The 14,413-nt window shown below is 43.4% G+C and overlaps 1 protein-coding gene across 2 annotated transcripts in view; it reads right to left on the bottom strand.

Moving 5' to 3' along the window:
- TDRD3 (tudor domain containing 3) overlaps positions 1 to 14,413 on the bottom strand; it is a 271,121-nt gene that overhangs the window by 4,719 nt on the left and 251,989 nt on the right. For both annotated transcript variants that reach the window (XM_032795824.2, XM_075061557.1), the window contains exon 13: positions 6,569 to 6,703. In XM_032795824.2, the coding sequence (XP_032651715.1) occupies positions 6,584 to 6,703 (120 nt within the window). In that variant the 3' untranslated portion in view covers positions 6,569 to 6,583. The remainder of the gene's footprint in view (positions 1 to 6,568; positions 6,704 to 14,413) is intronic.

Here is a 14,413-nt window from a genome sequence, read left to right on the forward strand (position 1 = left end):
CCTGCAGCGTGGGGCATGGGTCACTTGCTGGTGGATTCTCTGCTTGGGGTTTTTATAGAAGTGGATGGGTAGGGTTCTGTGGCCTGCTTTGGGCAGGAGGTCAGACTAGATGATCATATTGGTCCCTTCTGACCTATGAGTCTATGAAATATGAGGGTTACTATCGCCTCCCATCCTGTATTTTCCCCTACTATGCAACTGAGGATGCTCCCATTAACCATATAAATGCCTAATCCTTTTTTGAATCCTATTAAACTATAGGCATTAGATCTTGGCCCCACTGAAGTCAACAGGAAACACCAGGATTTATCTCAATTTATCTCACAGCAAAGAGTTATTTTTAGTAGATTAAAATTTGACAACTTTCATTTTAATTAAATATCCTTTTGTTCTTGCAGTATAACGAAGGGTAAGAAGGAGCAACCAAATATAACTCTCTTAAATCCCTTCTTTTTCATCTCATTAAATTAAACAATCCCAAAGTTTTTCAATCACTCTCTTATGGAAGACTGTCCGTGTCTCTAACCATTATCATCACTCATCTGTGGACTTCTATTACTCTTTCTATATCTCTTATGAAGTAAGAGTGACCACAGATGAACATAGTATTCCAAGACAGACTGTACCATCAATTCATATAATGAAAATACAATATTTTCATTATCATTTCCTATTTTGTTAGCTTTATTGACAACCACTGAACTTTGAACAGGGTTTTTATTAAGTTGAGCACGACACTCAAGTCTTTTTTTCCCCTCAGCAGCTACAGTTAATTTAGAATCCAGGTTTGTCTTTACCCTACGAGGTTCAGAAATACATAAAGATTTGTTTGCATTTTTAATTATCTGTGACATTTCTGGTGTCGGTGACTCACTCACCTTTTCTCAGCAAATTTCTCAGTAAATGTCTTGGGCTATCAAAATAGAATTTCTAGAGAACACTAAACAGGGTGTCAATAATTAGCTCAATTATCACCTAGACACAAGTTAGGAATAAATTTTGTATGTCTAGTTGCCAAAACTAAAGGAATAACCCTCAAGAAAGCAGGGTGTTTTAGCCTCAGAAAAGTATTTGTCCTTTCGCCTCAGAAGCACTAGTGGTGTTCATTGCAGACTATGGGTAGAACATCCCCAGTGCAAAACCCTACCCATGCCAGACCCATGTGGCTGCGTCCACAACAGTGCTGTATCAGCCTGTGCCCTGGGCTGGATTTCTAGCAGGATATCCCACGCAGTGCATTCAATTGTGCCACTCTATAAACTCATGCACAATTTATTATGGGAGAACTAGTCCCAGCACAGAGATTCCACCTGCTCAATTCCCTCTGCTGCCAGCTTCTCAAGAGTTATTATCATAGAACTATTGATAATGTGTACATTCCCTGAATTATAGGTCTTACTGATATCACACACAGCTTTACCAGAAGTCTGGTGTCAGCTTCTGACCAATTGGCAGAATGGAGGAAAGATTTCTTGGATGGTAACTCTGCTTAAAGCACCCTCAAAACTGGGTAGAGGCTTTTCTGTGTGGACAGAAGAGGGTTTGGGTCAACACCCAGGTTATAGGTAGGGCCCTACCAAATTCACCGTCCATTTTGGTCTATTTCACAGTCATGGGATTTTTAAAATAATAAATTTTATTATTTCAGCTATTTAAATCTGAAATTTCATGGTGTTGTACTTGTAGGGGTCCTGACCCAAAAAGAAGTTGTGTCTGTGTGGGGGTTCTGCACGGTTATTATAGGAAGGGTTGTGGTACTGCTACCCTTACTTCTGCAAATGTTCCTGCTGCAGCGCTGCCTTCAAAGCTGGGCAGTTGGAGAGTGGCGGCTGCTGGCCAGGAGCCCAGCTCTGCAGGCAAAGCCACAGTCCGCTTTGGTATTGCCACCCTTCCTTCCGCACTGCTGCCTGCAGGGCTGGGCCCTCAGTCAGCAGCCACTGCTCTCTGGCTGCCCAGCTCTGAAAGCAGTGCAGAAATAAGGGTGACAATACAGCAACCCCTCTAAAATAGCCTTGTGACCCACCTGCAACTCCTTTTTTGGTCAGGACCCACAATTTGAGAAATGCTGGTCTCCTCTATGAAATCTGAATCGTAAAAGCACACAAAAGGGTAAAAGCACACAGAAGACCAGATTTCCTGGTGGGAAACCAGCTTTCATAGTCCTTGATGCATTTTTCATAGCCATGAATTTGGGAGGGTCCTAGTTATAGTCTAGACTAACTGCGGTGAAAACACACTCTAGAACACGGATCAGCAACCTTTGGCACGTGGCTTACCAGTGTAAGCACCGTGGTGGGCCGGGCAAGTTTGTTTACCTGCCGGGTCCACAGGTTCAGCCTATCACGGCTCCCACTGGCTGCGGTTCGCCATCCCAGGCCAATGGGGGCTGCGGGAAGTGGCGCGGGCCGAGGGATGTGCCGGTCGCCGCTTTCCTCAGTCCCCATTGGCCTGGGATGGCAAACCACGGCCAGTGGGAGCCATGATTGGCCGAACCTGTGGACGCGACAGGTAAACAAACTGGCCCAGCCTGCCAGGGTGCTTACCCTGGCAAGCTGCATGCCAAAGGTTGCCGATCCTTGCCCTAGGAGATAGACCTTGCAAAGGAATTGAGAGCAATATACTCCAAGCCATGTGAAGGAGGAAGAGGACAGCAGAAGCCAGCCACAAATTTAAATACTGCTTAATAAAAACAAACAAGAGGCAAGTGAAAAAGATTCACTGGTAAATGCTCACCAAACATGATGCGACTTAAGACATCTCACTTCACTCATTACCAACCTTTGATCAACACTTAAAGACTGAAGGATTTATTAGATCCACAAGTAAGAAAAAGGCTAACAAGTGGGGCACGCTTGATAACTCAGCTGTTAATAGCCACTGCAGTGTTGTTTTAATTTAGTAATATCATGCGTTTTCGGGGGTCTAGAGATTGTATGGTTTGCCTTTCAAATTTGTTAGCACAGATGTCAGTTACATTTTCTGAGGATGAATCATCTCAATTTTAAAATAATAAACTATTAATAAATTAATGAACTATAGCTGCAAAGAGATCTTCAATAAAGGTTCAGACCACAATGAAGATTTTTATGTGCTATTTTTTGTGCTGAAGTCAGGTATCCTTTCACCTGATAATTCCACGATAGGCTCACTGAGGCCTAGACTCTAATGCAAGAGTTGTAGAGACTTTTTGTTGGGCTCAGCGAGTCAATAAAAAAGGGGAATTACTTGGCTGTGTACATTGCTCATAAAGTGGCTGGAGTGCAGGAGTTTTGGACAAAGGAAGACAACACTGATTTCAGTAGAAATTTCACCTATGTATCTGAGAGGAGACTTTGAGTAACTGGACATGGAACAGAAGGAATAGGCATCTGAATAGGAAAAAACAGGAGCAGTCACCTGGCGATGAATTCCACAGATTGACTGTATCTTGTGTGAAGAAGTATTTCCTTATGTTTGTTTTAAACCTGTTGCCTTCTAATGTCATTGGGTGACCTCTGGATCATGTGTTATGTGAGGGGGTAAATAACACTTCCTTATTCACTTTCTCTACACCATTCACATCATACGCCTCCATAGTTGTTGCTTTTCTCAGGTGAACAGTCCCAATCTTTTCTCTCTCTCCTCGTATGGAAGCTGACCCATACCCCTAATTATTTCTGTTGCCCTTCTCAGTACTTTTTCAAATTCTAATATATCTTTTCTGAGATGGTACAACCAGAACTGGACACAGTATATAAGGTGGTGACATAGGATGTACCTACATAGTGGCATTATGGTATTTTCTGTCTTATTATCTGGCCCATTTCCTAATGGTTCCTAACATACTGTTAGCTTTTTTGACTGCTGCTACACACTAAGTGGCTGTTTTCAGAGAACTATCTACAATGACTCCAAGGTCTCTTTCTTGAGTAATAATTGCTAATTTGGTTCATATGGCGCCACTTCCCCAGTGACCTACACTGGTATTCCTATATATTTTGTACTCTGGTATTACTGTGTCCAATTAATTATCATGATTCCACCAAGTTTCTGCAATGCCCATTATATCAATGTCCTAATTCAATACCAGGCACTCAAGTTCACCCATCTTAGACTTCTTGCATTTATATTCAAGAACTTACAAAATCTGTCAATAGTTAGCTGTCTGCCTTCATGTGATGTAATTGAATGGGACTCTCTTTTGTTTGTCTGTTTCTCTTCAATTCCTACAAGGTCTTTATCAACTTCTGTCCTCTCCTCTTTACTAGGATATGGAGTATCCCCACTAATAAATCCCCCCCAAGGGATGTGTCTGTTTGAAATATGTGCTCCTTCAAACCTGTCAGCTTTCTCCCTGCCCTTAATTTAAAAATTCCACTATGGCCTTTTTAATTTTGCATGCCAATGACCTAGCTCCATTTTGGTTGAGATGGAGTCCATACTTCCTGTATAGGTTCCTCCTTTCCCAAATTGTTCCCCAGCTCGTAATAAACCTAAATCCCTTCTCCAAACTCCATTATCTCATTCACTCATTGAGACTCTGAAGTTCTACCTGTCTTAACTAGCCATGTGTGTGGAACTGGAAGCATTTCACAGAACAGGGGAGGGATAGCTCAGTGGTTTGAGCATTGGCCTGCTAAACCCAGGGTGGTGAGTTCAGTCCTTGAGGGGGCCACTGAGGAATCTGAGGCAAAATCAGTACCTGGTCCTTCTAGTGAAGGCAGGGGGCTGGACTCAATGACCTTTCAAGGTCCCTTCCAGTTCTAGGAGATTGGTATATCTCCTATTATTATTACTACTACCATGGAGATCCTGGACTTAAATCTTCCTTAGAAGCCTAAATTTGGCCTCCAGGACTTCTCTTTTACCTATCCCTATGTCACTGGTACTTACATGTGCCACAACCATAAGCTCCTCCTGAACACTGCACATAAGTCTATCTAGATATCTTGAGAGGTCGGCAACGTTTGCACTCAGGCAATTCACCATGCAATTCTCCCGGTCATCACAAACCCAACTATTTGTATTTCTAATAATTGAATCCCCATTACTATTATCTGCTGTTTCCTAATAACTGGGACTCCCTCCTAGGAGGGGCATCCTCAGTGAGAGAGGATACCATGACATCATCTGGAAGTAAGGTCTCAACTATGAGATTGTTTCCTTCTGCTGCAGCTTGATGTTCTCCTTCCCCAAGATTTTCATCCTGCTCAACAGCACAGAGGCTGTCAGACTGGGCATGGGACTGCTCTACTGTGTCCCAGAACATTGTGTCTATGTACCTCTGTCTCTCTTATCTCCTCCAGTTCAGTCACTCTGGTCTCAAGAGTCTGCACTCAGCCTGAGGGCCATGATCTCCTTGCACCGAATGCATACACAGTGGCGGATCAGCCACTGGGCCAACGGGGTCCGTGCCCAGAAGTCTGGGCCAATTAGGGTGCCTCTGCACCCTGACCCACTCTGCCCACCTGGCACTCCTGCTGGGGAGCAGGATCAGGGCGCAGCGACTTGCCCGGTTCTGCCTGCCTGGGGCTCCTGCTAGAGAGCAAGGGAAGCCCCTATGCCCCGACCCCATTTCCCTGGCAGGAGTGCCAGGAAAAGGGGAGGGCTGCAGGTTGGAAGGGGTGGGGAGGGGCCCCCATTTGCTCTGGCCCAGCGCCCACAAACCCATAATTCACCTCTGTGCACACATATGCCACCTGCCCACAAAGCAGGCAAACATACACGCTGCATTCAGTGCAATAAACTGGACAGCCCCCATTCTGCTGTCAATATTCAGATATACCTCAGCAAAACATTCAGTGACAAAAACACCAAATATATTTTTCATCTGTCTATGTGCTGTCTACAGAATTGTACCCTATGTATGTACAATTTACAACCAAAAAGATACTGAGTCTTTATAGTCAAGGGGAAAATGAACTAAATCAAAGCAAAATAGTATAAAATTTGTTGTGTAAAAGCTTTTTCTTCTGTCTGATTGCAAAGGGTTGATTCTGAAAAAACAGACATTAATAGTAAATCTTTATTTTAAAGATTACATATTGGGTTGTTTTATTATCAACTTGATAAAATATTTTAAAAGGAAAATATGAAACTTTTTAATTTAGTATAGTTGTTAAAACAAGTATTTTACAACGACACTAAAAGACGCTAGTACATACATAAAGCTGTAATAACAGTCATTTCTAAGTGTGGATTTTTGGCATATGCCACATAATACTTCTGAAAAATGCCATTACTACAATATAAAGCAGGCCATGTCATGTGCATTGCTTACTTATTTTAATAGGACTTTTTATAAGAAACACCCATTTTTTCCCCTAGGAACTTTACATTGTAAATTTGGTCCTAGTATCTTATAATGGAAATTACTATAATTTATTGTACTTTCTCAACCTGCTCACAACTGGCAACTCAACACTCAACAAAGCTTCAGAAAATAATCCCACAAAGTTCTTTTTCTTTTTAATTATGGTAACTTTGAACACATCATATTATAACATTAAGGTACATACCCTTTGCCACAATGGATGCACTTTTGTTGAAACTGAAATCCACAAATAAAATGTCACTACTACATATTTACCTTTTATTTTTCCTATTAGTTTCTAGCCCTTGGGGGTTGATAAAACTGTTGGGTTGGACGTGTTGACCGTCTTGGCTGACCATCACCTCCTCTGCGGAACTCTAGAGTTTGTTCATAAGCATCTTCCTCCTCCTCCTGCAGGTAAACAGCATTGTTTTAAATGTAGAGAGTAAATGAATCCATTATACACGAATAGAAACTGCTGCATCTATGCCGATAATCACTCAGAAAACTACCGTGACATGGAAACTGCCATAATGTATCACTCTTTCAATTTTTTTCAAAACTAGGAAATCAAATAGCAAAAAAGTGACCAGTTTCAAAACTAGATCTCAGAAACAGCAGGAAAAAGTTTTAAGGGACTTGCAGCAGAGACACACATGTATGAAAGTACAAATTCTTTTCCAAAAATTATACAAGCCACATAATCAAGAAACAAGATAATTTTGCCAAAACCAGGGAAAGCTGGAGAAACTGGCTCTTGAGAGATTAGAAACATGGGAAGAATGTAACAAAGAGAAATTCAACATGGAAAAATGCAAGTGAAGAAATCCGGGGAGAAATGTACAGAAATACAGATCTGAAACAAGAGATATAAATCCATAAAAGAGCAATGCTGAAGAGGCCAACAAGCAACGGTGAACAGCAAATTAGATATGAATTTGCGATGTGCAGTGGTAATAAAAATAGCATCTATATATTCAGAGGAACCAAGTAATGGCGTAGAGAAGTAATTACACACCTAGAATATTGCATTCTGTCCTGGGCACCTCAAAACAAGAAAGATATTGACAAATTACAGCGAGTTCACAGAAGAGCAACAAAAATAATTAGGGAGCTGGAGAGATTAATTTATGAAAGAAAATTAAAAAGAGCTAAATATATAGCTTCTCTAAGAAAAATTTTAAGGTGCAAAATGTTAGCTGTCTACAAAACTTAAAGGGTGTATACATTAAGAATGGGGAAGAATTATTTTGAGTGGCACAAAAGGATATAAAAAATGGTTACCTATGTTTTTGTGACTGTTGTTCTTCGAGATGTGTTGCTCATGTCCATTCCATTCTAGGTGTGTGCACTCTCACACACCCAGTTGTCAGAGATTTTTGCCTTAGTGGTATCTGTAGGGGGGGCTATTGCACCCTCTTGAATGCCGCACTCATGCGTTGGTATGCATCTATGCATATTAGGCGCTGCTGACCCTACAGCCTCTCAGTTCCTTCTTGTCGGAAACTCCAAGAGAGGGGTAAGGAGGGCAGGTAATGGAATAGGCATGAGCAACACATTTCAGAGAACAACAATTAAGAAAAGGTAGGTAACCATTTTATTTTCTTCGAGTGCTTACTCATGTCAATTCCATTCTAAGTGATTCACAAGCTGTATCCTCGGAGATGGGCTCAGAGTTCACAGTATAGCGGCTTGCAGAACTGCTCTACCAAAACCAGCATCGTCCTGGGCCTGCTGGGTAAGTGCATAATGGCAGGTGAACATGTGGATGGATGACCAGGGGGCCGCCCTACAGATGTCTTGGATAGGCACTTGGGGTGTAGCCTGAAGATATTACGTTGAGTGCCCAATGGTCCAAGGTCAGTCATGACCAGGCCGACCAGAAGGGGAGCAGGTGGTTGAGGAGAGCAGGGGGTGGATGCTGGGAAGTGACTGGGGCGCCGTCCTAGGGTGCATTCTCAAAACACCTGCTTCTGACTTCCTTGGTCTGTGGAAGAACAAGGCTGGAAGGAGGAATGGGAAGACAAAGGGTGATGCCATTTAAATCCTTTGTCTCTGTCCATCTTTCTATACGAGCTGAACAGGGAGGACACCCTAGGACTTCGATGGAGGCGGAGGAAACAGGGGATAGAATGGCTTTCTAGCCTGCTGGGGTGCGTGAAGACCCAAGGAACAGAGGGTAGCATGGGAATCTTTAAGGCCATGGAGCTGTGCATTGGTCAGCTCCCAAAAGAGCCCTGCTCCGTCAAACGGAAGAGTAGTCTGCATCTCCTGGGACAGCCCAGAGGACTGTAACCCGGAGCTGCATCTCATGATCACCATGGAGGGGAATAGCCTGGCTGCCAAGTCAATAATGTTCCAGACCATCTAGAGAATGCTTCTTGCCACTGCTTTGCCCTGCTTTGCTTTGTCCATCAATGCAGCAAATTCCTGGGCTCAGTCTTGTGGGAGGCCATCCTTTAACTTGCTGATGGAGTCCCACAGGTTGAAGTTGTACCTGCCTAGCAGGGCCTGATCGTTAGACACCCGAAATTGCAGGCTGGCTGTTGAATAAAATTTTCCTGCCAAACAAGTTCAGCCTGTTGGTATTTATTTTTTGGTGTGTCATTCACCTGGCCCTTGCATTGATGGCAGAAATGATCAGGGATCCTGTTGGAGGATGGTACTCAAATCACTTTGCAGGGACATAGTACTTCTTTTCCACCTTCTTGGAGGTAAGCAGAATGGAAGAGTGGGTCTGCTACAAAGACTTGGAAATGTTAAGGACCCCCTGGATGGATGGGCAATGCGACCAGGGCCAGGGTGGAGGAGGGTATAACATTAAAGAGGTGGTCAGACTCCTCCGCTAGCTCCTTCGCCTCTAAGTTAAGGTTGGCAGCCACCCTTTTGAGCAGGCCCTGGTGCTCCCTGAAGTCATCGGGGGGACTGCTCATGTGGGAGGGCCCCACCACTGATTTGTCTGGAAACGACAAAGATGACTGCACAGCAGGGGGAGGGGCTGCTCCTTGGGTGTCGGGGCCTGCTGTGTTGCCCTGGCATTGGATTTGGCAGCATGCTCTGACTTGGGTGCTGGCTGTGCCAGGGACACCTTTTCCGATGCAACCTGGGAGGAACGGTGGGAGTACGGGACCGGCATAATAGGTACACCCCACTAGTGCCAGTACTGCAACTGAGCAGGCCATTGCCCCCGCCTTCACGCTGCCACCACCGCAGGAACCGTGAAGATCTCACAGTCTGGTGGCGACTCACTTTTTATAGGCGAGGGGCTGAGATCCCCTTCAGGCTTGGACCATGGCCCTTCCGATGACTGCTATTTGACCCTCATTGGTGACAAGGAGAGGGTGAGGACTGGCGCCTGTCCAAACAGTGGTATCAGGAAGCCGGAGACCAGTTCCACGACCAGCAACAATCCTGAACTGGGGAGGCTCGACGCCTGGGAGACCACCTAGGCGATGATCTATGTTGTGGAGAACTCTGGTGGGAGGCCCGACAGTACCACGAATACGGGGATTGGCATCACGACTCAGGTGTCCCGAGCTTTGCAAGTGGAGACCTTGACATCAGGGCCCTGTGTCTTCTAATCGGGGACTGGCTGCGGTGCCGGGGTCTGAGGCTGCGGTGATGGGGACTGATGCTGCAGTCCAGGGATCAGGGATGCTCACTACTTTATGCGACGGTCCCATAACTGTTTTCCCCATTAAAACCGGGGCCCTGGCTTGGCATCAGCAGTGCTAGTCGGCCTACTTGCTCTTTAGCTGCCAGACCCGCTTTGGGCAAAGATGACCCTACTAGGGCTTCGGACCTCCTGCCACTCCCACGAGTCGGATGTGGGTCTCTGGCTGGACTAGAGCTCTGACTGCAGTGGTACTCTCAAGCAGCTTCGGAGCAGGCACGTGGCCTGACACAGATCCTTTGCCTGAAGCCTCCTTTTTATGTGGTGCCAGAGGGCCCATCAACTCCATCTGCATCTTAGGCACTGGGGAGAGAGAACGATGCCAGGTGGGTTCCGGTGCTGGTGGTGTGGTATGCACTGAGACTGAGGCGCCAGGCATGTAGTCTGTTCGAGAGGGCGCCGAAGTAGGACAAAGCACAGTTAACTTAAAGATCGAAGTACCTATCAATTAACAACAAAGGAGACAGAACAATGGACTATAAGAACTGCTAAAGCTCTTGCGATGAAAAACAAGGCACTCTGACCAACCGTCATGGGCAGTAAGAAGGAACTGAGAGGGTGCAGGGTCAGCAACTCCTATTATACGAGGGGTCGGCAACCTCTGGCATGCGGCTCACCAGGGTAAGCACCCTGGCGGGCCGAGCCAGTTTGTTTACCTGCCATGTCGGCAAGTTCGGCGGACTGTGGATCCCACTGGCCGCGGTTCGCTGTTCCAGGTCAATGGGGGCAGCAGGAAGCAGCGAGGGTGAGGGATGTGCTGGCTGCGGCTTCCTGCCATCCCCATTGGCCTGGGACGGTGAACTGCAGCCAGTAGGAGCCGCGGTCAGTTGATCCTGCCGACGCAGCAGGTAAACAAACTGGCCCGGCCCACCAGGGTGCTTACCCTGGTAAGCCCCATGCCAGAGGTTGCCGACCCCTGTATTATACCAGCGCATTAGTATGGTACTCAAGAGGGCATTACAGCCAACCCTACGGCAAAAATCTCCAATAACTGTGTACATGGGCACGCACACACCTAGAATGGAATCGACATGAGCAAGCACTTGAAGAATTAAGAGAAATGCCACGACACAGGGAAAATTTAGGTATAATATCAGGCGGAAAAAATCCTGACCATGGTGAATAATGAAGATGACCGGTCACTGATTCAGAGTGATCTGAACTGCTTGGTAAACTGGGTGCAAGCAAACAATATGTGCTTTAATACATCTCAATGTATACACTTCACAACAAAGAATGTAAAGCCACACTTGCAGGATGGGGAACTCTATCCTGGGAAGCAGTGACTCTGAAAAAGATCTGGGGGGTCATCATGGATAATTAGCTGAAAATGAGCTCTCAGTGTGATGCTGTGGCCAAAAGAGCTAATGTGATCATGGGATGCATAAATAAGGGAATTTTGAGTAGGAGTTGAGAGATCATTTTACCTCTGTATTTGGCACTAGTGTGACCACTGCAGGAATAGTGTGTCAGTTCTGGTATCCGCAATACGAGGAATATGGAAAAATCAAAACGGTTTCAGAGAACAGCCGTGAGAATCATTAAAGGATTAGAAAACAAGTCTTAAAGTGATGGACTCAAAGAGCTTAATCTATTTAGTTTAACAAAGAGACGTTTAAGAAGTGACTTGATTACAATCTGTAGGTATCTATACAGTGAACAAATATTTAACAATGATCTCTTCAATCTAGCAGAGGAGGGTATAACATGATCAAATGTCTGGAAGTTGAAGCTAGACAAATTAAGACTGGAAATGAGTATATTTTAACTACCAAGGTAATATAATCATTGGAATAATTTACCAAGGGTTGTGGCAGATTCTCCATCACTGACAATTTTTAAATCAGGACTTGGATGTTCTTCTATAAAATTTGGGAAGTTCTAAGGCCTACCTTATACAGGAGATCACATACTAGATCATCACAACGATCTCTTTCAGGCCTTGGAATATATGAATCTACGACTGTTAAATAATCTCTCACAGGAGGTGGTGGAAGCTCAATTTCTTAGGATATTAAAACTAGCCTGGATGAAGCATCAAGTGTACTGTAGAAAACAATCTTGCTCTAGGGATTGGCAAGATGACCAACCCAGGTTGCTTTCATTTCTGATTTGATGCCTCATAGAGGAATCCCCTGCTCAAACACAGCACATTCAGTTCAAGAAAACAGTTATTTTTGTACTGAGGAGTTTTTCAGACAAACAGGATAGTGGGATTGTGAAAACTTGAAAAGGGGGACATTATTGATTGCTCCCAACCCTTAATCCTATGTTACCCATCACTGAACATAAACTAAAGGACACTATAGCTTTTTGCCCTATAAAGTTATGAACTAAAGGTGTACAGGGAAATGTTAGCTCAAGATGTGGAATGGATGTATTAAGAAAGCCACTTGGGAAACAGAGTCCCGCATGGTAAGTAGTTCACTTTTGGTTCCCTTTTGCTGGCTGTTTTCCTCATAATGAATAGGAATATAAATCAATACCAAAAAAAAGGACAAGTGAGAACTAGGACAGAAAGATTAAGAGGAAGAAAAAGGATCCTTAATCCTGTCAAATACTATAACTAAGGAGGCAGACGTATTGGTTTCTTAAAAGCTGAGTAAGAAGCCACAAGTCTTCAGAACTGAAATATCATGCTTTTCCTCTCCTATAGCGCAGTGTGCAGTTAACAAAGAGTTAAGTGAAACACAGCAAAGTGTTCTATTATAAATGTGATTGACCAAGAGACAGGTCTTATTCTATAAAAGGGCAAATCTATTCTACTTATCCAGGAAATTAATCTGTAATCTGTTTTCTAAACAGACTGAATGATTTGGAAAATGCATATTACTTTCAAAGATTTTTCCTTTTTAGCTGTCCAGCTGCTCAAATGAAGGTCCCCTCTGTAAAAACTAGGTTCTTGGACACCGCTAAGTTTCCTAGGGCATAAATGGATTTGATTGCCCTAGGGAGAGGGAGTCTATACAAGAGAAAGAAAACAGAATTTCCTGTACAGACACAGAAGCGACATGTAGTGTTTTTTTTTTTTTTTTTTTTTTTTTTACATTTTATGGCTTCACCATATCCAAAAGCAAAGAACAAATGGGTTCTGGTATAAAAGCTTGTTCAAATCAATACACAGCATATTGCACCTAATACTATAACATTCTTCATAACATGAAATAACATTAGCAACATCAATTTCTCACAATCATGATGAGAAAAGAAGTAAAGAGAATGTGAAGAAGAAGGGGAAAGAAGGGTGATTATTTTAATCTGTCTTGCATGCAAAGTATTTCAAAATGTTTTGCAATGACATATTAGTAATGTGTAACTTTTCACATTAATTATAGTAAAAGCAGAAGGACAAACGTAGGAACATGGAGTAGCAGGCAAAAGGGTGGTTATTTTTATCATTTGAACACCTGCTCCTATTTAATCTCAAGGATAAACAAATTACTTGATTTAACAAAAACATTGTCTTGACTAAAAGACAGCTTAAACCAGTAAGGAGTGAAAGCTAGCATTATAGCACAACCTTTTGTGCCTTAGTCAAAAATTTTCATACTGTAGGTTGGAAACTGTGGATTTGGATATCTCGCCTTCTGTTATCTGTAAAAGGTTTTTGCCTTTCTTAAAAGTTGTATCTATTTTTCAATAGTTCACCTCTGAAAGTGTCTGGCAATTGTTCAGCCAACTGAACAAATGTGGTTGATAGCTCTCAGTACATGAGACAGAGCTGGAATATTAGTTTCACTTGCACAGATGTTGATCAGTGTTTATGAAGGTACAGCTGTAGTTTTATGTTCTCAATTCTGTGATATAACCAGGTTTTGAAATATTTTAGTTTGTTAACAGATGCTTTATATTGGTCTTGTGGTTAAGTCTGAGAATTGGGAGTCAGAAGATTGGGGTTCTATTCCTGGTTCTGACACCAACTTCCTTTTTGACTTCTTACCAGTCACTTAAATCTCTTTGTGCCTCAACTTCCCTATTAGCAAATTGGGGATAAAATACTTGACTACTTCACAGGGGTGTTGCAATGCTCAGTTAACTTTAATTAGTAAAAATCTTTGAATATGGATGGAAGATGCTACAGAAAAGAAAAGCATTATCTCTGAAGTACCTCCCTTTAGGTTTCTCTCCTTCATTCTAAGGAAAATGCAATAAAGAAATAGCTAGATCATGGCTTTTCAGACACTGCAGAATTGAGATCGGAGAAGAGGAAGCTCTTAGAATCATCTCGGAGCAGAATACTTCCTGAAGCATAAGGTGAGCATGTACTGAGGCATCAGACTGTAGAAGGCTACTCTGAAGTAGTTTAAGGACTATTGCCTTGACACTGCCCTAGAACCACTGGCAGCATTATACCCTCTTGTTCCTTGCAGTTCCTGAGTTTGAAAAAAATGTGACTGTGCCTATTCACATGCCCCTGTATAATCCATGTTGCATCTCCTTCCTCTACC

This window comes from Chelonoidis abingdonii, chromosome 1 (genome assembly GCF_003597395.2).
Source record: "Chelonoidis abingdonii isolate Lonesome George chromosome 1, CheloAbing_2.0, whole genome shotgun sequence".
Classification (NCBI taxonomy): Eukaryota; Metazoa; Chordata; order Testudines; family Testudinidae; genus Chelonoidis; species Chelonoidis abingdonii.